At 46.5% G+C, this 21,746-nt stretch overlaps 1 protein-coding gene across 2 annotated transcripts; it reads left to right on the top strand.

Moving 5' to 3' along the window:
• Positions 1 to 1,682: 1,682 nt before the first annotated feature.
• On the top strand, positions 1,683 to 18,880 carry RFX1 (regulatory factor X1). 2 transcript variants are annotated; one of them, XM_069947944.1, is made up of 21 exons: positions 1,683 to 2,109; positions 3,690 to 3,887; positions 3,967 to 4,073; positions 6,706 to 6,792; positions 6,917 to 6,982; positions 7,113 to 7,208; positions 8,496 to 8,756; positions 8,874 to 8,968; positions 9,052 to 9,361; positions 9,446 to 9,627; positions 9,724 to 9,843; positions 10,056 to 10,168; positions 10,455 to 10,573; positions 11,605 to 11,705; positions 12,578 to 12,729; positions 15,088 to 15,185; positions 15,355 to 15,504; positions 15,608 to 15,816; positions 15,894 to 16,047; positions 17,204 to 17,249; positions 18,530 to 18,880. In XM_069947944.1, exons 2-21 carry the CDS (start codon positions 3,716 to 3,718, stop codon positions 18,697 to 18,699), a joined length of 2,808 nt encoding a protein of 935 aa, XP_069804045.1. In that variant the 5' UTR covers positions 1,683 to 2,109; positions 3,690 to 3,715; the 3' UTR covers positions 18,700 to 18,880. The 2 variants fall into 2 exon arrangements, with proteins under 2 accessions (XP_069804045.1, XP_069804054.1); XM_069947953.1 differs by lacking the exon at positions 8,496 to 8,756.
• Positions 18,881 to 21,746: the final 2,866 nt, after the last annotated feature.

Raw genomic sequence — 21,746 nt, forward strand, 5'->3', positions numbered from 1 at the left:
GCGATCTTAAAGACGATTGCAATAACAATTTTTCTAACGATTTATTCGTCTAAACGCTGATTGTTCTAAAAAACAAATTGTTGCTTCAAAATCGTTAAACAATCGGTTGGGTGAATTATCGTTTCATGTAAACGGACCATAATGCTTCCCTATATGTGACCAGCAGCGCTGCAGCTATTGAGTAACTGCGATAGAGGAGGGGGAGGGGGTACTGTAGTCTCTCATGGACCACTAAACCACAGTTCCCTCCTCCCCCCGGCCGTGTCTATACAAATATGACAGCCGTGATCTATATTTGCTGGAAACCCACAAAGTACACAATGCCATGAGAACAAACATATTACGAGAAGAGACGCCCGGGTGGCGTGAGGTATGTGAGGCTCGACGTCAGATCGGAGATCACGTGATCGGAAGGACTCTGAGGTTACAGAGCAGAGGCGAAAAACCTGAAAGTAGGACGGAAGCCGCTAAGCAGCGCAAAAAAAACCCCACAAAAATAATGAGATAAAGATTAACCCTTTAAGTACAATAAATGACTGCATCCAAACTATTATTTTATTTTACTTGCACTGGTTTTAGGTACAGTGAACTTTATACGCCGTTTATAGAGCGTTGTTCAATTCTTTTTATTCTCGGCACCGTTGTGACCGTACCAATATACTAAAAAATATCTATTTATTTTTTTTATTTACTTTATTTATTTTTATTTTTTATTATTAGAATTAACTTTTTTTTAATAATTTTTTTTCTCTCTCTAGTGTTCTGATCCTCAACCTTTGGCTTTTCACCTGATGCAAAACTATGGGTCCATTTACACAGAAAGATTATCTGACAGATTATCTGCCAAAGATTTGAAGCCAAAGCCAGACATGGATTTGAAAAGAGGAGAAATCTCAGTCTTTCCTTTATGACCTGATCTCTGTTTATAGTCTCTTTCTGGCTTTGGCTTCAACTCTTTGGCAGATAATCTTTCTGTGTAATCTTTCTGTCAGGGAATGATGGGAGTTGTAGTCCTGCAACAGTTGGTTGGGGAACACTACTTCAGGGAACTTTAACTTGTAACCCTCCAAATGTCTTGTTTTCCTGTACTGACATGTATTAGGCGTGGTTAATGTGCTATACCAGTTTATAAAGTGATGGCAATGCTTTACAGTCACAGGGAGGCCCAAATTCTGGGGTCCCCAATGATACTGAGAATGAAGAAGTGGTGAAACATGGCCTTTTTGCCCCCCATAATCCAACTATGCCTGCCAGAAATTGAGGGAATGCTCAAGTCATATAAAGCACTTAAAGGGGTTCTTAAAAGAAAACTATGAAAGCCCAAAAACGTGACATATAGACCACGCCCTATTAAATCAGAAAGTCAAGTCACTTAAAGCCCTAGAGGAAGGAATTCATCATACTTCTGCAAGAAACATAAGGATATTAGGTTTTAAAAGTAAAATAGACTACGTGGACGTTAGAAACTACAACTCCCAGGCGCCAGTGTGCTCCACGCATGCGCGCTGCGCACTGAAAAGTCACATCTGTCTCCCAGCCAGTCACAACATGACAGGAATCCAGAGAGGCCTATGAACGTCTGGGAAGGTGGCAACAGTTTCCATGGTAACGCGGGAGGTTACAACCTCCAGCCAATCACAAGCAGAGTATGAATGACTGACGAGACCCCGCACCAATGAGAGATCGTCTTCTGGTGAGGACCGCCTCCATCACTTCCTGACAGACAGTTGTTTTTCCTTACCGGGCCGCGCGTCACACTTTGACTGACATCTCATTCCGCCAATTGCATCGCTGTTTGATTCGCCTTCGTTGACGACAGGAAAGAAGGGGGAGGGACGGTAGCAACAGTTGCCCGGGTGAGGGACGGAGCGGCCATAGCCACGGTAGTCGTGGCGACAAGAACCCCGGCAACGGGAATCAACAACAACAACCACCCCCCGATATCCAGGGCCCGGTTACCTCGACACATTTTCGGTGTATTGGTTACCGGCAGGGTGAGGTCGTTCTTATTTTCCCACCGGGCACTCCCCGGGATCCAGCACTGGAGAGAAACCGGAAACGCCCGATAAGTGATCGGAGACGGCGCTGTGACAGAATAACGCTCGCTAGGTAGGTGTCCCTGACGGTGGCGTCAACACCGAAAAACCGAGCAACACTCGGTCGTTATGACGACGTCAAACGGTTAGGCCACCCCTCCCCTTTCTAAAATGGCGGCGCCTGGTGCGAGCGGGAGAGAGGAGCAGGCCGCGCGTCGCCATAGTAACCTGAGAAGGTAAGAGGCGTAGCAGTTGCCATGGCGACACTATACGGGTATTCATAGGCTATCGCCCTGAAAGGGATGTGACGTGGGCCGTACCAAGTGTGCTCATAATGAAGGGGGGTGGGAGAAACCACTCGTGGGAAGTGAAATAATACCAGTAAATGTAGTATTAACGCGGAATAGCCGAGTGTGGTAGTTTGTAGCGCTCATGGCGCCTCTAATGGGGTGAGAGAAGAAGTAAAGCAGCAGGAGGACAGGCTGCAACTAGGAGCCATATGGTAGCCTCATCTGAAGTGACCTTACTATGTATAGCTGCTGCATGAGTCGCTGGGGTCACATTGGAAGTTTGACCCTGTTCTCTTCCCGTACTGGTCATAATATATGTATAAATCACTATAAAAACACACCAAAAGTTAAAATTCTATGTATTTTTTTGGGCTGCAATAAGTCCTAACACAACGTCGGGGCTGAGCTTGTGCTGATCCACAGGAGCCGATCAGAACGGACAGAGCTGCAGTGTAAGGGTACTAATACATGGCCTGATAATAACTGTAAACCCACAAATAATAATCCTGTATTTATGGACCTTGCAAATGCCCCCTAAGGGTATTATTAGACTGGCCGATAGGGGCCCGATAACAACAGTAATCGATCGCCAATCTGCTCGTTTACTGGGCCTATTACACGGCCCGATAATTGTTTAACAAGGGCTGCATGGACATCGTTACCGATGTCCTTGCAGCCCTTGTTTAAACTACACACATTACCCATCCATGGTCCAGGGCTCCTCCTGCGGTCAGCTTCTTCCCTGGTCCCGCGAGTTGCAGCTTCAGAGCGGCCTGTCTTAGCTGACAGGCCGCTCAGCCAATCACTGGCTGCCGTCAGCTAAGACAGGCCGCTCTGAAGCTGGAGCACGTGGGACCTGGGTGGAACCGGATCGCAAGAGGAGCCCTGGACCATGGATAGGTAATGTATGCACTTTGCATATCGTCAGCTGCCGTCTGTGCACCACTATTACATGTAGCGATGAGCGGTCGGTGCCCGACAATTATAGGTCCAAACCTATGTCAATGATCAGCCGCTGATCATTGTCATCGGCTGATCGTTGTGTTTATTACACAGAACGATAATCGGTCGATTATCGTTCTGTGTTATAGTACCCTAAAGCACAGATGTCAAACTTGTGGCCCTCCAGCTGTTGCAAGACTACAATTCCCAGGCATGATGGGAGTTGTAGTCATGTAACAGCTGGAGAGCCACAAGTCTTACCCCACTGGTGTAAAGTATGGAGGAGGCAGGAGACGTGTTATAGCTGAGCAAGGGGGGGAAGCGTCACATTCACACAAGTGTAATACAGATGCTTGTTTGTATCCATATTACATACATGCAGATATGAATATTACTGAATGCAGTAATGGTGTCTCCACAGGGAACGTGACTCACTCACCAGCCACAATGGCTACCCAGGCCTACGTGACAGAACTCCAGGCCACTCCGCCTGCCTCAGCTCAGAGCAATCCCCAGCAGTATGTGGCAGAACTACAGGTGACCCCGCCAGCAGCCACCCCTCAGTCTGCCGGACCTCAGACCCCCGCCCCTCAGCAGTACATAGTGGTCACTGTATCTGGTAAGCCGATGTGGCAACATGGCGGCTTATAGTGATGGGCACAGGATCACGTACTGACATTTTCCCTTCTCTCCTACAGAAGGGAACCTGAGAGCCAGTGACGGTGAGCTGAGCCCAGGAGGGTCCGCCACCACCCAGACCTCTGTGCCCACGCAGGTGGTGCAGCAGGTACAGGCGGCACAGCAGGTAAAGCCCTGAGGAGGATCTGCAGCCTGATAGATACACAAGATCCATAAGCACTTCACAACTTTATATCAATTCCATGTTACGTATTATAGAGTATTAGAAGTGTAACTTCTGCCAGTTCTGACTGTTCTGAGGATGGGGATCCCAGGATATGCAGCTTTTTATAGGGGTCTTTATCACTCTTGACATATCCAGTAACACAATCTTATCATCTTCCCTCCTGTGTTTTGTAATATCCTTCTTTTGTATCTGCTCTTCCTGCTGCGCTCCTTCCTCCACACCCATGTAATGGGCTACACCTCCCTCCTCGCTATCCCCTTTGTTCTGCTGACTTCCTCTGCTCCATGTTATATAGTACAGTTAAAAAAAGACACATGTCCATCAAGTTCAACTAAGGAGGGGATGAATGGATGGAAGGGGGATGTGCTATCTTCCAACTCCTCTATATCCTTTACCTACTCTGCCTTCATCTTTGTATTATCAGCTATATGCTTTCCTTTCCTCATTTGTTCTAAAATTTCTCCCTCTGAGTGATATGGGATCCTCTGACCCGTGTGCCCATCAGCTGTTCTCTTTTGTGTATGCGCCTTGCCCCTGTACTTTAAAGCGTACCTGTCACTACAAACAACTTTTGACATGCCATCAGACACATCAAAAGTTATTGATCACGGCAGGTCTCACTGCCGAGGCCCACGCTGATCAGAATATATAGCCGCGGAGAGATCGTGGCGATGCACTCCTCGGCTGGCCGCGCTGGGCGTCAGTATTTTTTAGTGTAAGTCTATAAGAAAATATTGACAGAATGCACGGCCTGGAAGTGAATCTCCCTGCCGCAATCTCTCCTCGCCTATATATTCTAATCAGAGACCTGCTATGATCAATAGCACTATCTATCTATCTATCTATCTATCTATCTCCTCTATCTATCTCCTATCTATCTCCTCTATCTATCTCCTCTATCTATCTCCTCTATCTATCTCCTCTATCTATCTCCTCTATCTATCTCCTCTATCTATCTCCTCTATCTATCTCCTCTATCTATCTATCTATCCACATATATACAAACACACACGAAGTAAATTACATCCCTGTACCAATTTTTCCCCCATGTTATCTATTCATTCCCTGCTTTCCTCTCTGACCCTGACCCCGACAGTGCAGACACTTTCCCACAATCCCCCTTGCTGCATGTGAAGTGAAAACCAACTGCCAGTACTAATCAGACAGACCAAGAAAGTGGGTGTCTGACTGGTGTCTGACGGGCTGTTACCAAGGGCGACAGATAATGGAACTAAACAGCACATGGGGGATTAGTAAGTCTATAGCTTTAAACAATACACTGTAAATATGTTTCCTTTTACATAATCTAATCATTATAGACCTGCTTTTCTTTGTGATATCACCCCTTTTGAACATATTTTTTAAAGATTTTTTTTTTTTTCTTTTTTCAATTTTCCACCTTATACTGTATTATAACTAGAGATGGCGAACCTGGAGCATGCTCTAGTCCATCCGAACCCGAACTTTCGGCATTTGATTAGCGGTGGCTGCTGAAATTGAATAAAGCCCTAAGGCTATGTGGAAATCATGGATATAGTCATTGGCTGTATCCATGTTTTCCAGACAACCTTAGAGCTTTATCCAACTTCAGCAGCCACTGCTAATCAAATACCGAACGATCGGGTTCTGATGGACTCAAGCATGCTCGAGGTTCGCTCATCTCTAATTATAACATAATCCAGAGATCTTGCAGTTTTCATTCTCACCACTAGGGCTAAACCTAAGCTGAGCCTTCCTTGTGTCTGTAGTGATAAGAGGAGGCTGCTGTAAAGTGATCTGTACAGCATTGCAGCGACATGTGACAACAGCAGATAGAGGAGACAATAGCAGCTTCCTGTGGAATGACCCCTTCACAGGTCACAGAGCGTGCTCAGAAATGTTTCACATTCCTCTCAAGGGGACAGAGTCTGTCTATTGTCATCTATGTCCATAAGGCTTGCTGTAAAGCATGTCACTAAATGTTGTTAAGAATAGCTCAGGCAAGATGGCTGCCCCCATAACAATGTACAAAAAAATGAAATAAAGCAAATTAAAGTAAGAAAATAGAAACGGATTAGAAACAAAGAACTAGTTTTAGTATCTGACTCCGTTCAGTATGGGGACACATGCCCTTTAAGCCCCAACTTCCTTGTCTGTGCTGTTTGCCCTATTTCCGTTTTGCATTTATTTGCACTCCTCATACGCAGCGGCTAATATGATCTCTGCATCTCCACTCACAGAGACTGCTGGTACAAGCCAGGGTCCAGCCCAAAGTGACTGCAGTGTCCCCCCTGCAGCTGGCTGGAGCGTCTGTACCCCAACAAGTATGTCACTGTGCCTTCATCTCCCATCAGTGACTCTGTCCATCGTGTCATCCACATTAGATCCAGATAGATTGTACGTGGTCCGTCAATAAGAATGACGTGATAGAGCCTGATAGATAAATGTGTTTGATGTATGTGTTCCCACGCTAGCCCCCTCGCATCCATCCAGGTCCTAGACCTGACATTGTGCTGTTCTGTCTACCACACCTATCCACACAATAGAGAAACTGGAATATCAGAGCCCTCCACTTTCTCTCTTCCCTCTATAGCGCCTGGTGGTGCAGAGTGCTCCAAAGGCGGCTCAGGTCTCCTTGGCAGTACACACAGTGCAGCAGCCGGCACAGTCGCCACCAGAGGTAAGTGCCCACCACATCTATAATGCATGGCCAGTTAAAGAAGTAATGCACTGAGCAGTACCCATAGGCTCTTGTGAGGAAGAATCTGCATTGTGCTCCATTATAATTTCTACTTCTATTACAGAGTGACAGCTCCGCCCTGAAGACTGCGCAGAGTCAGCCCCTGCAGGTGCATGGAACCCCCCAGGAGGTGTGACCATATATTTTTTCTATTTGCTTGTGGTGACCATATTTTGGAAAAGGGGTCATTTCCACATAGAATTCCTTATTCTTGGTTGATACAAGGTCTCCTGACATCTGTCTCTCCTTGTCCTCTTCAGCGCTCTGTTGTGCAGGCGACTCCTCAACCTCAGAAGTCTTCTCCTGTACATCAGCTGAATGTCCAGGGTCTGCAACATGTCCAGGGGACTTCAGAGGTATGGGAGGCCTCCCACTGAGGGAGGCCTTTTTTATTTTAAAGCGCATTACATCCAGTGTATATGTAACAATAGTAGTTAGGTACTGCAGACCTAATTTGGCATCTTGATATGTTATACCCATTTTTATACTGATATTAGACTACACTGGATGTGTTGTGGTTTTAACCATTGACATTTATGTATTTGATTTACTTTTTAACTGGGCATATTTAAAAGTTACGTTTAATTACATGGGGGGGTTAGTTGTAAGTTTAAAGGGGTATTGAACCCCAGGCCAAGTGCCCGTGGGTTTGGTCATTTATTCTAGTTGTGGAACCCCGGACCCACCCATGAGAGGGGTGTTGGTTTGAGGTAGTTCTCCTGAGATCAGACATGTCCTGAGATCCTGAGATCAGAAATGTCCTGGCTGAGGGTTTTCTCCTGAGATCAGACATGTCCTGGCTAAGGGTTTTCTCCTGAGATCAGACATGTCCTGGCTAAGGGTCTCCTCCTGAGATCAGACATGTCCTGGCTGAGGGTCTCCTCCTGAGATCAGACATGTCCTGGCTGAGGGTTTTCTCCTGAGATCAGACATGTCCTGGCTGAGGGTCTCCTCCTGAGATCAGACATATACCGGATGAGGCCCCCTTCACATGTCTGTGGCTGTTTTTACAGTCAGGAAACACTGATCAGGAAACCTTACAGGACACTTCAGGAAAACATCAGTATTTCCTGGCTGTAAAAATGGAAAAGTGTAAAAAAACGCATACTCGCCTGCTGCAGTGGTGTCTTTCTCCGGCTTCTCCCCCTGTCTTCTGGCGCTGCGTGCGCACAGGTGACATCACATCTGTGTCACAATGCTGGGGGGCAGTTAGTAGCCTCCCGGAGGTATAATGCTGCCCTGATTAGGAGCGCATACAGTTAAAGGGCCAACATTGCCCCGGCCCAGGCTGCCATGCAATGCATCTGGAATTCCGGACAGATTCCGGATGTGCATCTGGAGCTGTCCCAAATTCCGGACAAATATAGAATATGTCCTATATTTTCTAAATCTATTCTCTGGCACGGACACCCTTCAGGAAAAATCCCAAAGGGTATCCATGCCCAATAGAACCTAATGCGTCCTGAAAGTCTCAGGTGGGTTACACGTCAGTGAAATTTACCCAGATTTCTTATCAGGATTTCACTGATGTGTAAAGGGGGCCTGAGACTCCCCTCCTGACATCTAATGCTATTGATAGATTATAGTGTTGATTGTACTGGTATGGTATGTCAGTCATGTATAACCTTCTCTTTATTCTCTAGAGCGCAGTCAGACAGTATCCGTATAGTTCAGCCGAGCTTCAGATAGAAAGTGAAGAGTTAGAGAGTATACTGTGCCAGCACCCGATCCACTACATGCCTCCTGTGGTGCCAGGGTCCACCTCTGAGTGGGTGGATCTCTTCCCATGTTCGTCTCCTCATCTCCTTTACTCCACCCCACTCGCAGACCACGCAGAGCAAAGAGTCACAGTTCAGACAGTGCCACAAGTTTTGCTGTTTGGTACAGACCCCACTGCGCTGAAAGTAGGTGCCAGAGTGATGAGGCGGTGGTCAGGGTCAGACGATGGAGGAGAATGTTGTGGAGGAGAATGGTAGATCTCTGTGTATTCTGTGTGTCTCATATACTGTCACCAATCTCAGGTCCAGCAGTTACCGCAGGTTCCTGTACAGCATGTATATCCCGGACAGGTCCAGTATGTGGAAGGCGGAGATGCTACCTATACGGCAAGCTCTATGTAAGTCCAACGTCATGCTTGTCTGGAAGGTGGATATTCTAGTTATCCATGTCTTATTTCTGTATCTTCCTGTGTTCTTGTAGACGCTCGGGATCCTTCTCCTATACAGAGACTCCTCTATACAGCCAAGCCACTGGATCCACTTACTATGAGTCTCAGAGCGCCACCGGCCAGGTCAGCTCCCCGACATCCTCCCCGGCTGTGGCCAGCAGCCCCTCGGTCCCCATGTATGTATCCGGACAGATCCTAACCAACGCCACCCCACCAGGGGCTTCTGGAGGAACTGCGGCCAGTGGAGGCTCAGGATCTGGGACCTACGTTATACAGGGTGGATTTATCATGGGAAATGCCGCTCAGTCCTACTCTCACACCACACGTGCCTCCCCTGCCACGGTAAGAGGGAGGGCTTGTCCTGATCTGGTCTTGGCACACCCTTATCCTCTCTACTTTATATGAATGTTCTTCTTTTATTATCAGGTTCAATGGCTGCTGGACAATTACGAGACAGCGGAGGGGGTGAGCCTTCCTCGTAGCACCCTGTACTGCCACTACCTCCTGCACTGTCAGGAGCAGAAGCTGGAGCCCGTCAATGCAGCATCATTCGGGAAGCTCATCCGCTCAGTCTTTATGGGGCTCCGCACCCGCCGCTTGGGGACCAGGTAGACTGCAAGATAATGAATGGTTTTAAGGGTTTGCTATAGAGATATTTCTTACTTTATCATATAACCTGTGTGTACTTTATTTCTTTCTTACAGAGGGAACTCCAAGTATCACTATTACGGCCTCCGAATTAAAGCCAGCTCCCCCCTACTGCGTCTAATGGAGGATCAGCAGCACCTCGCCATGCGGCAGCAGCCCTTCTCCCAGAAACAGAGGTAGCCATACTTTGCCCTTCTTTTCTGTCTGCTGTGTCTGTCACATCTGCCTCTATCTAGCACCCATCTTGGTCACCAGAGGCCAGGATATCCCCTCACACAGACAGGCTATGAGGTCGGGGGGCAGCCTCATTGATTGGTGTAGCTCTGATGGTCCCTGAGCAGTGGTCACCCATTTATGTGTCCTATATGACCATTCTTGTGTCTTCTAGGATGAAGCCTATTCAGAAGATGGAGGGAATGAGTAACGGAGTGGGAGCCCAGCAGACAGGGTCTGGCCTCTCTGACATTAGCTCTCAGGTTCAGCAATACCAGCAGTTCCTGGGTAGGTCCAGTCACCATTACTGTGTGGTTACTTTATGTATTAGATGCAACATATTATTTTGCCCCAGGACATCTCAAGTGAAACTAAATTTAAAGGGGTTAGAAAATCATTTCTTGGGGAGTCAGCACCACTCTTGACTCCAGTTTGGGTGGGCAGTTTTTCAACCCAGTTCCAACTTTGCAAATGGTTAAAGTATGGACTGTAGACATGGGTAAATGATAGACATATGTAAGGTGCATCAGTGATCTGTATCCCCTCATTCACTTTACTAATGTTTCTGGTATAGATGCCTCTCGGACGCTTCCAGAGTTTGGAGACATAGACCTGCAGGGAAAGCCACTTCCAGATGGCATCACCTTGGCCAATATCAAGGCCTTTCAGCTGCTGTACCGTGAGCATTGTGAGGTAGCCAGCCCCCATCCTTATAACATATCCTACATCACTTATTTATTAAGATTTACTTTTAATATGTCACACAGACCTATATGAAAAGTCTTTATTAGTCAGGGTCTAAGTGTTCAGATCCCGACCAATCACGAGAATAAGTTGGAAGACGTATGGTACACACAGTGCGTTCCCTGGCTTTGTGTCACATGACCAGGACGGCCTTATAATGTAAGACAAAAAACAAAAAGTGCAGCAGCAACCTACAGGTGCAGGGGTCGACCGTATATACTCCTCCCAGCGAACACACGATAAACACCTGCTCTGTAGATACCAAAAAGTGAGGATCTTAGCAAACTGTTTGATCAAATAGAGTGTACCATGTCGCCACGTTAAGGCGTCCTCGAGACATGGTCCCTACTCTAGTATTTTCACACTAGCAATGGCCTCTCCTGGGCTGAATAAGCCTACAACTAAGCAGATAGGAGCCAAATGATCTCTTTTATAGCAGCCTTGGGACATGCACTCCGCCCATGTCCCAAGGGTGCTATAAAAGAGATCATTTGGCTCCTATCTGCCCAGTTGTAGGCTTATTAAAGCCCAGGAGAGGCCATTGCTAGTGTGAAAATGCTTGAGTAGGAACCATGTCTCGAGGACGCCTTAACGTGGCGACATGGTACACTCTGTTTGATCAAACAGTTTGCTAAGATCCTCACTTTTTGGTATCTACAGAGCAGGTGTTTGTGTGTTCGCTGGGAGGAGTATATACGGTGGGCCCCTGCACCTGTAGGTTGCTGCTGCACTTTTTGTTTTTTGTCTGTACTTGAGCCACTAGCAGCGTGCAACCTGCAGTGTGAACAGAGTCATAGATGTGCTGCCAAATTTTCCCTTTTTTTTTTTTTTCAGGCCTCATAATGTCTGTGGGCTGTCCAAGTCTCATAGACACATGGCTGCTCTCCCCATTAATTCTACTGGTCAGTGTTGGTCTGAACACAGGTAGGCTTTATCCTTCTCCAACATGTGCCCATTCTTTTTCTTCTTCTGTATTACAGGCTATTGTGGATGTGGTGGTGAATCTTCAGTTCACCTTGGTAGAGACGCTCTGGAAAACCTTCTGGAGGTTCAACCAGGCCCAGCTTAGTGATAACACAGTGTAAGTAGCTGAGACGCCTATCTAGACCAGTCTCCGAAATGACTCCTACTCCCAGTCTCCCCTCATGTCTCCTTTCATGTCTTAGGGTACTATTACACGTTCCGTGTACTAAAGACAACGATCGTTGATATAAGTTCAGACCTATAATCGTCGGGCGCCGACCGTGCACCGCTACGTGTAATAGCGGTGCGCGTCCGACGCTGGTGATTAGCAAAGAAGAATACATACCTAATCCATGGTCCAGGGTTCCTCTTCCTCAGAGCTTCTTACCGGGTCCCGTGCGCTCCGGCTTCTCAGCGGCCTGTGTCAGCTGACAGGCCCCTCGGCCAATCACAGGCCGGAACCGCCGCAGCCAGTGATTGGCCGAGTGGCCTGTCAGCAGAGACAAGCCGCTGTGAAGCTGAACTGCGCGGACCCGGGGAGAAGTTAAGAAGAAGAGGAACCCTGGACCATGGATTAGGTATGTATACAGTTTAAACAAAGGCTGCAAGGACATCGGTAACAATGTCCCTGCAGCCCTTGTTTAACGATTATCGGGCCGTGTAATAGGCCAAGTAAACGAGCAACGATCTAGCAGATTGCTGCTCGTTTACAGGTATTATCAGGCCCCCATCGGCCCGTGTAATACCACCCTTACTCTTGTCTTTATCTGCCTTCCCATCGCTACTCGCTTTTCTCAACCTATCAGATGCATTTACATATATTTCCAGTGTCACGTATATCATCCTAGTCACGTCGCCATGTCTCCAGTCTCCCCCGTACATTCTGACCTTCTATCTCTGTGTGTCCTCCTCTAACTGATACTACCTTACCTCTTGTCCTTTCCCTGTATCCTAACCTTATACTCGTTCTCGACACTCTCTTCCCTCCAGAGATGATGAAGCAGAGAAACGTTTGCCTAAGGACAGCCTGGTTCTCTTATCCAAGTACGAGCCCCTGCTGAAATGGTGCCGGGACTGTGACCACCAGCTGTACCAGGGGCTTGTGGAGACTCTTATCCCAGATGTGCTGCGCCCTATCCCCAGTGAGTGGCGAAAACCTAAGAAACTATCCCATACTCATCTTTAAAGGGGTTATCCAGCGCTACAAAAACATGGCCACTTTCTTCCAGAGACAGCCCCACTCTTGTCTCCAGCTTGGGAGGGGTTTTGCTGCTCAGTTCCATTGAAATAAATAAAGCTTAATTGCAAACCACACCTGAACTGGAGACAAGAGTCGTGTTGTCTCTGAAAGAACGTGGCCATGTTTGTGTAGCACTGGATAACCCCTTTCAGGAACAAGATCATAAGCTGAGAAGAATTAGGGTACTATTACACGGAACGATAATCGGCCGAATCGGCCCGATTCGGCCGATTATCGTTCCGTGTACTAAAGACAACGATCAGCCGATGATCGTTGTCATCGGCTGCTCGTTGATATAAGTTCAGACCTATAATTGTCGGGCGCCGACCGTGCACCGCTACGTGTAATAGCGGTGCGCGGCCGACGCTGACGATTAGCAAAGAAGAATACATACCTAATCCATGGTCCAGGGTTCCTCTTCCTCAGAGCTTCTTACCGGGTCCCGTGCGCTCCGGCTTCTCAGCAGCCTGTGTCAGCTGACAGGCCCCTCGGCCAATCACAGGCCGGAACCGCCGCAGCCAGTGATTGGCCGAGCGGCCTGTCAGCAGAGACAAGCCACTGTGAAGCTGAAGTGCGCGGACCCGGGGAGAAGTTAAGAAGAAGAGGAACCTTGGACCATGGATTAGGTATGTATACAGTTTAAACAAAGGCTGCAAGGACATCGGTAACGATGTCCCTGCAGCCCTTGTTTAACGATTATCGGGCCGTGTTATAGGCCAAGTAAACGAGCAACGATCTAGCAAATCGCTGCTCGTTTACAGGTATTATCAGGCCCCCATCGGCCCGTGTAATACCACCCTTAGTCCTAATGGTGTAACATAATGCTGCGTTTACAAGGAGCAATAATTCTCCCGATCGTACGATTAACGATATTGAAATGACAATATTTTTTTTGTATAACGATCAGCGTTTAGACGGGACAATATATCGTACGGAAAAATCGTTTTGCGATCACTTAAGCCTATGTCGCACATAAGTAAAATTGGTGAACGACTGTTTACACGGAACGATCTGCGAATTTTTTGAGAACGACGATTAAATAACATGTTGTAAGATCAAAATGAACGATTTCTTGCTCGTCGTTTGATCGTTTGCTGCGTTTACACGTATGATTATTGTTCAAATTCAATCGTTATCGTGCAAATTCGAACGATAATTGTTCCGTGTAAACGCAGCATAAGACATAGTCGCTGACAGCCCACACTATCATGTGGCATCTCCCGATGGTGTCCAACCTACATACATGACTTTTTGTGGAGCTAACAATATTGGTGGCTGCATCTCTCTCCCTCCTTACACATCCTTGCACTATACTGCAATCTGGTAATAGAAGCCAGCGGTCTAGGGAGGCTTCAGACCACAATACAGAAGTTGTGACCTCATTCATCTCCACGACCGCCAATATAATTGCACCAGCTGCTATTTCAGGATTATTATGCATATAAAATGTCAGGGATGAGTAACTAATAGTCCAAAAGAACAAGGGAGCTCTCATTCAATGAACAGCTATTATTCCACAAGAAAAAAGTAGACACTAAACAAATAGGCGCGCTAACCACCAAATAATTGAAAAAAAATTATATATAAAAAAATTTGTATATTATATATTAAAATTTAATCTAGGAGGTAAAACATGATAATCAGCCCTCCACCCGGAGATTCATATTAGATTTATTATTTACATATGATGTTTGCATTAATAAAGATTGATATTTGTTAGTGCACCTATTTGTCTTCTTTTTTTCTTGTGGAATAAGGGCTGGTTAAAGGGGTAGTTCAGCAACAAATGAACTGGTGTCAGAAAGTGCCAGAGATGTGTAATTTACTTGAAAAATCTCTTCCAGTACTTATCAGCTGCTGTATGTCCTACAGGAAGTGTATTCTTTCCAGTCTGGAGAGCAGTAGAGGTTTTTTAAGGGGATTTGCTACTGCTCTGGACAGTTCCTGACATGGACAGAGGTGGCAGCAGAGAGCACGGTGTCAGACTGGAGAGAATACAGCACTTCCTGCAGAACATATAGCAGCTGATAAATACTGGAAGATAAGAGATTTACAATCTTTGGCACCAGTTGATTTTTTTTTTTCTGAACTACCCCTGAAACTATCCTTAGACCAGGGTTGTTTTAACTATATGGAGCCAGGAAAGATAAGCAGCTGTCACACACAACAGCTGCTCCTCCCAAAGAAGGTTTCTGAATCTAAGGAGGTCGATGACGTCCCACTTCTATGACATACACTGCTTTATCTGTATATTCCTCAGGTGCTCTGACACAAGCCATTCGCAACTTTGCCAAAAGTCTGGAGAGCTGGTTAACAAGTGCAATGATGAATATCCCCGAGGAGATGGTGAGGATCAAGGTGAGACAAGAGAATATGCTGCACCTCTGTTTTCTGGTGCATATATATATATATATATATAAACTGAGAGAGGAAATAGTGCAGCGTTGCCTGTAGCAGCTGAGTATCCAATCCCTTGTTGCTATTGTAGTGTGTAACAGATACTGAGCTCGCTCTCCTATCCTTCTAGGTTGGTGCGGCTAGTGCCTTTGCCCAGACTTTACGCCGCTATACATCACTAAATCACCTGGCTCAAGCAGCTCGGGCTGTGCTGCAGAATACCGCCCAGATCAACCAGATGCTCAGCGACCTCAACCGGGTAGATTTCACCAATGTGCAAGTAAGTCAGCTGCCCATTGTTAGGCATCAGGGCTTCAGTATTGGAGGGGTTAGGGCCCAATGGGTCGGATTTGCTATGGGCCTGACTGGTGTTCCTCCTCCAGGAGCAGGCCTCGTGGGTGTGCCGCTGTGCTGACCGGGTGGTCCAGCGTCTAGAGCAGGACTTTAAGTTAACCCTTCAGCAGCAGAGCTCCCTTGAGCAGTGGGCAGTGTGGCTGGATGGAGTGGTCTCCCAGGTGCTGAAGCCTTACCAGGGGAACCCCGGATTTTCGAAAGCTGCAAAACTGTTCCTATTAAAGTGGTCCTTCTACAGGTGGGATATGCATGTAGGATGAGGGGCAGCTCCAGGGACAGGGTAGGTAATGACACAGGCTCTGCTTTCTTCCTCAGCTCCATGGTGATCAGGGACCTCACCCTGCGCAGTGCCGCCAGCTTTGGTTCCTTCCATCTGATTCGCCTGTTATACGACGAGTACATGTACTACCTAATAGAGCATCGCGTGGCTCAGGCCCGTGGAGAGACTCCCATTGCTGTCATGGGAGAGGTAAGTAATATGGAGAGCAACAATCCATGTGTTATAGGGAAGTCGGTAAGGTATGGAGATGGTGGAGTGCATGTGTCCTGCATATATTCATGTACTGAGGCCTGTATTCTTAAAGGGGTTGTCCAGGCTTAGGAAAACATGTCTGCTTTCTTCCAGAAACAGCGCCACTTTTGTCCTCAGTTTGCAGCTCTGTTCAATTAAAGTGAATGGAGCCGAGTTGTAATACCACACACAAACTGAGGACAGGGGTGGCGCTGTTTTTGTAATCCTGGATAACTATACTGCATAGATCTCAATGAGAGATCAGTGTGCTTATACTAGAAGTCCCCCAGGGAGGAATAACCCTAACCCCAGGGGGCTTCTGATCTCGCATGGTAAACGGTGTAAGCGCAAAAACATTCCAAAGTGCAAAATTTTTGGTTGCATCGAATCCAGGAAAATTGTAATAAAAAAACGATTAAAAAGTCATATATGCGCAATCAAGGTACCGATAGAAAGATCACATCATGGCGCAAAAACTGACACCTGACAGCCCCATAGACCAAAGGATAAAAGCGCTATAAGCCTGGGAATGGAGCGATTTTAAGGAACATATATTTGTTGACAATGGTTTGAATTTTTTACAGGCCATCAGATACAATAAAAGTTATACATGTTATATATTGTTGTAATCGTAACAATTTGAGGAACATATATAACAAGACACTTTTACCCCAGGGCAAACGGCGTAAAAACAAAAACCCTACAAATACAAAAAAAGTGTTTGTTTTTTTTTCCAATTTCACCACTTATTTTTTTTTTTTCTGGTTTCGCAGTGTACTCTATGAAAAAATTCAGCCTGTCATTGCAAAGTACAATTAGTGGCGCAAAAAATAAGGGCTCATGTGGGTCTCTAGGTGGAAAAATGCAAGTGCTATGACCTTTTAAGCACAAAGAGGAAAAAACGAAAATGGAAAAATTTAAATTGGCCCGGTCCTCTAAGGGTTAAAAGGTGGCAGATTAATGCCAGAAATTTAGCACCTTGGCGCTGGCTGGATTACGCATGTGGCCCTGTACTGCCATACATCTTTTATACAGAAAGCCAATTTCTGCCTTTCCGATCTCAGAATTAGCTGTATGTGGAGCAGATGCTTTATTATAATCTCTTCTATTACAGTTTGCCAATACTGGGAGCTCATCACACTCCATGGATCAAGACAAAGGTAAGTACTGCACTTACCATAGTTGTATATATACCTTATATTTAGGGCCAGTCCATAGCTGGCCCACCTACATGGTAACAGCAGGGAGAGGCTGAGCAGGTTCCCATAATCCACATGATGATGGACATGACCATGCTGGCCTCCTTAGATGCAGTTAGACTCATATCCGAAATTTATATTGTGTTGTCTCCATATTTCTGGATATTGAGGGGGCAAATACACAGCACAGACTCTCAAGCATCTTCCAAATCAATTGGTGTCAGAAAGTTATATAGACTTCTAATTTACTTCTAATTTAAAAATCTCCAGTCTTCCAGTACTTATCAGCTGCTGTATGTCCTACAGAAAGTGGTGTATTCTCTCCAGTCTGACCCAGTGCTCTCTGCTGCAACTTCTGCCCATGTCAGGAACTGTCCAGAGCAGTAGCAAATCCCCATAGAAAACCTCTCCTGCACTGGACAGTTCCTGACATGGGCAGAGGTGGCAGCAGAGAGCACTGTGTCAGACTGGGAAAAATACACCACTTCCTGCAGGACATACAGCAGCTTATAAGTACAGGGAGACTGGAGATTTTTAAATAGAAGCTACAAATCTATATAACTTTGACACCAGTTTGAAAGAAAAAAAGTCACCAGAGTCCCCCTTTAGGGTGCCTTCACACCTACCGGATCCGCAGCGGGTCTCACTTCTGTGATTTCTTACCATTCACCCCTATGATAACACATACTCGCAGCAGGATTGACATCCCGCTGTGAATATGTGCTTTAACCCCCCGCTGTCCACAGCCCCGCCCCATCCCCGGCCGCATCCTACAGCCTGCCGCCGAGAGCATACATTACCTGCTCGGCGGTGCCGCTGCAGTGAGGCTCCCGGCTCTGGTCCCGCTCAGCTGATCTGAGCGGGACCGGAGCCAGCAGCCTCACTGCCGAGCAGCTAATGCATGCTCTCGGCGGCGGGCTGTAGGATGCGACCGGGGATGGGCTGATGCTGCGGCGCGGCTGCGGGGGGGGGAGGTGTGGGGGTTCGTTAAAGCACATTCACAGCGGGATGTCAATCCCGATGCGAGTATGTTCTATCATAGGGGTGAACGATACTGGATCCGCAGCTGATCTCGCTGCAAATCCGCAGAAGTGAGATGTGCTGCGGATCCGGTAGGTGTTAAGTCACCCTAAAGATTGAAATTCACCAACTTGTATATTTGCTTATCTCAAGCCCTGAGTGTTAGGTGGATATTTACTGGATTCCCGTTGCATTAATGTTCTTGTATTATGAAACTACAGATGAAGAAGAGGAGGAGGATGATGAGAGTGACGAGGACATGACCCATGAGTTGCCCCTCAACTCCAATGACGACTCCGCCGCACTGGGAACAGATTCCCTTGAACCACCCAGCAAGTTAGCCCGGACAGACGAGCAGGGGATCTTTGTCCAAGTCTCCCCTAATGCCTAATAAGCTGCAGACTGGTCAGACATGCTCCACATGGAGGCAACAGACCTGGGGTCTCCTCTGTGGGGGCCCCAATAATGCACTAGATGAAATCAATACCAACAAGACAAAGGGCTCTTGTAGCTGTCTGTTCTATATGGCCAAGCACTATGTGTGTAATACCCGGGCAGCAGGATATGTGTATGTGTGTGTGTGTATATATATATATATATATATATACACACACTGCTGTCTGCGCCCATCACTCCCAGAGGCCAATAGTCTGCGTGCGTGTCTATATGTATATACATATTTTATCTATACAGAGATGGATTGTAAACAGAGGCCCACCCTACTATTAAATCCAGTCTATATATATTCATTCACAAGAAACCCTACAGTGCCAACAAGGCAAATTCTCAGTGCCATGACCATATATATATAAGCTATATATTCAGCAGCCTATCTGCTATGCTGCCAAAACCTATGTACGTTTGCTAGCCAAATTCTGTGGTAATCTGCAAAATCCAGGCTTTTCAGCTGTTGAGGTAACTACAAACCCCAGCATGCCTGCCCGCTGGGCATTGTAGTACCACAACAGCTGGACAGCTGCAGGATGCCTACTGTACCTCTTATGTTAAATCTGATTCTACTGCCTTAAACCAGCCCACCCCCCGCTCCCAGCGCTGGGCACAGACTACCCCCTCCCCTCTGGCTTGTATTCCTGTGGATAACATGACTAACTGTTAATGATATTGAATATTGTGATATTGTCGCAGTGGGACGCCAGCGTGCTCCACCCCACACCATGGCCTTACACGTCTCTTGTTCGTCAAACCTGTGTAATCCGACCGCCTGTATACGGGAGAGGAGGTATTGTTATTTTGTATAAGCGATATATCTATCTAAATCTTAGTTTTGTCTCGATATGACAGGAAGGGGAGATGGGGGAGGAAGCGAGGGGAGGAGAGAGACTGCAAGCAAAACAGTTTTCTAACTTTTTGTAGTATTTCTTAAATACACAATAAATTTTTGCTGTGTTCTGTAAGTTACATCAGTGTGGTTCTATTGGCGGGGGATGGTCCAGGCTAAGAAAAACATGGCTGCCATCTTGCAGAATCATCACCTCTACTGTCCTTAGTTTGTATGTGGAATTGCAGTTTAGTTTCACTTATGTAAATGGAGCTGAATTGTAATACCACAAACAACCAGGGGGTGGTGCTGTTTTTGCAAGAAAGTAGCTGTGCCTTTTCTCATCCTGTATAACCCCTTTAAATGTATTATTGGGGACCACTGGGACGACTTGGTAGGGGGTCCAACAGCCAATGGCAACCTAAAGGTAGTGTATGTGTATACTGGCAGTGTGAAAAATGACTAAGAACATAAACTGCACCCAAAAGCCTGAAGCTTCATTCATTGCCCTGGGAATCTATTGTCCGTATTGTGTCTTTAGCGCCACCTGCAGACGACCTGTATTATTGCAACATGATTTGGATTCTATACCGGACTCTTGACATTTCGTAGACAATGGGGAAAAGACATGAACTAGAAATGTCAGCGAAGAATAGTGAGGGAAACAAGTAACACAAATGGTAACAGGAACAGTGGGTGTCTGTAAGGAGTCAGCTCTCAGACAACCCCAGAAATCCATCCGCACATTATGTGGGCCAGATATATCATATGCTTGGCCATATTTAGCATCCTTTCTATAGTCTGGATACATCTATAACAGCTGGGCCCTTCACATAAGGCTGATAGATACCACTCTATGGGTGCGTTCACACCTACAGGATCTGCAGCAGATCTGCAGCAGATTTGATGCTGTGTTCAGTTATTTAAATGAAATCTGCTGCAGAAAATCAGCTGCAGATCCTGTAGGTGTGAACGCACCATACAAGTGGATTTTAAGGGTCCCCAGAGACCACAGCTCCTCTACTGGCATTGATATGGGAAGGGATACACTTAGCGTGAATTGTAATACTGTTCCAATCTCTAAATTTTTACAGTTTTACTACCCATGAGACAGTCATCCTCTCCAGCTGGAGAACCACAGGTTGGGGAACTCTGCTATAAATGTACCTGTGCCCACTTTCCTCAGTGCTTTTTTTTGACCAGTATAGCTGCCCTGTCTATGGGAGGTCTGACCATGAGCCACCTTCTACTTGGTGAGGGGGCTCAGGCTGTTGCTGTTCCCCCTTTAAAGTGTCACTGTTGATTACATTTTTGCATTGCAGAAATCAAAAGTACAGGCGGTTTTAAGAAACTTTTGTAATTCGGTTTATTAGCCAAAAAATGCATTTTTATCATGAAAAAGCAGTTTGAAGTTCTCCCCCGTCTTCATGGTTCTCTTATGGAGAGGGGAGGGGTTGAGGGAGATGAGGCACCAGAACAGGACAACAAAGAGTTAATTTACAGCTACATCACCGGGCTGTCGTCTGAAGTCAGCACTGACCTCTCTGACCTCTGAATACTGGCTTTCACACAGATCCCGCTGTGTAATCCTTTGTTCTCTGCTGCTGACTTATCTCCCCCCTCCCCTCTCCATAGATTACACAGGGCATGTCTGATGTAAACCAGTCGAGATTTCCTGATAATGAGCAGTGGATGAGAGAGAGGAGGGAGGGGGGGACCTGGGGAAAGTCTTTTGGAATGCAGATAATGGCAGATTTGCCTAATAAATAGAGATGAGCGAACCTGGAGCATGCTCGAGTCAATCCGAACCCGAACTTTCGGCATTTGATTAGCGGTGGCTGCTGAACTTGGGATAAAGCCCTTAGGCTATGTGGAAATCATGGATATAGTCATTGGCTGTATCTATGTTTTCCAGACAACCTTAGAGCTTTATCCAAGTTCAGCAGCCCCAGCTAATCAAATACCGAACGTTCGGATCGACTCGAACCCGGTTTGCTCATCTCTACTAATAAACCCTATTACAACGGTTCTTAAAATCGCCTGTACTATTGATTTCTGCAAAAAAAATAAAAATAAATAAATAATGACAGTGACACTTTAATGCTTTGCAGACTATGGAGGATTTCCATCACACCAAGAATGACAGGGTTAGGCCCCCT

This window comes from Dendropsophus ebraccatus, chromosome 1, assembly GCF_027789765.1.
Source record: "Dendropsophus ebraccatus isolate aDenEbr1 chromosome 1, aDenEbr1.pat, whole genome shotgun sequence".
NCBI classification, from domain to species: domain Eukaryota; kingdom Metazoa; phylum Chordata; class Amphibia; order Anura; family Hylidae; genus Dendropsophus; species Dendropsophus ebraccatus.

Excerpts from the sequence above, each read along its gene's own strand:
- RFX1 (XM_069947944.1), top strand. The coding sequence starts at position 3,716 with ATGGCTACCCAGGCCTACGTGACAGAACTCCAGGCCACTCCGCCTGCC. Across the intron at positions 3,888-3,966 it reads CATAGTGGTCACTGTATCTG|AAGGGAACCTGAGAGCCAGT; the intron begins GTAAGCCGATGT and ends TCTCTCCTACAG. Across the intron at positions 17,250-18,529 it reads CTCCATGGATCAAGACAAAG|ATGAAGAAGAGGAGGAGGAT; the intron begins GTAAGTACTGCA and ends ATGAAACTACAG.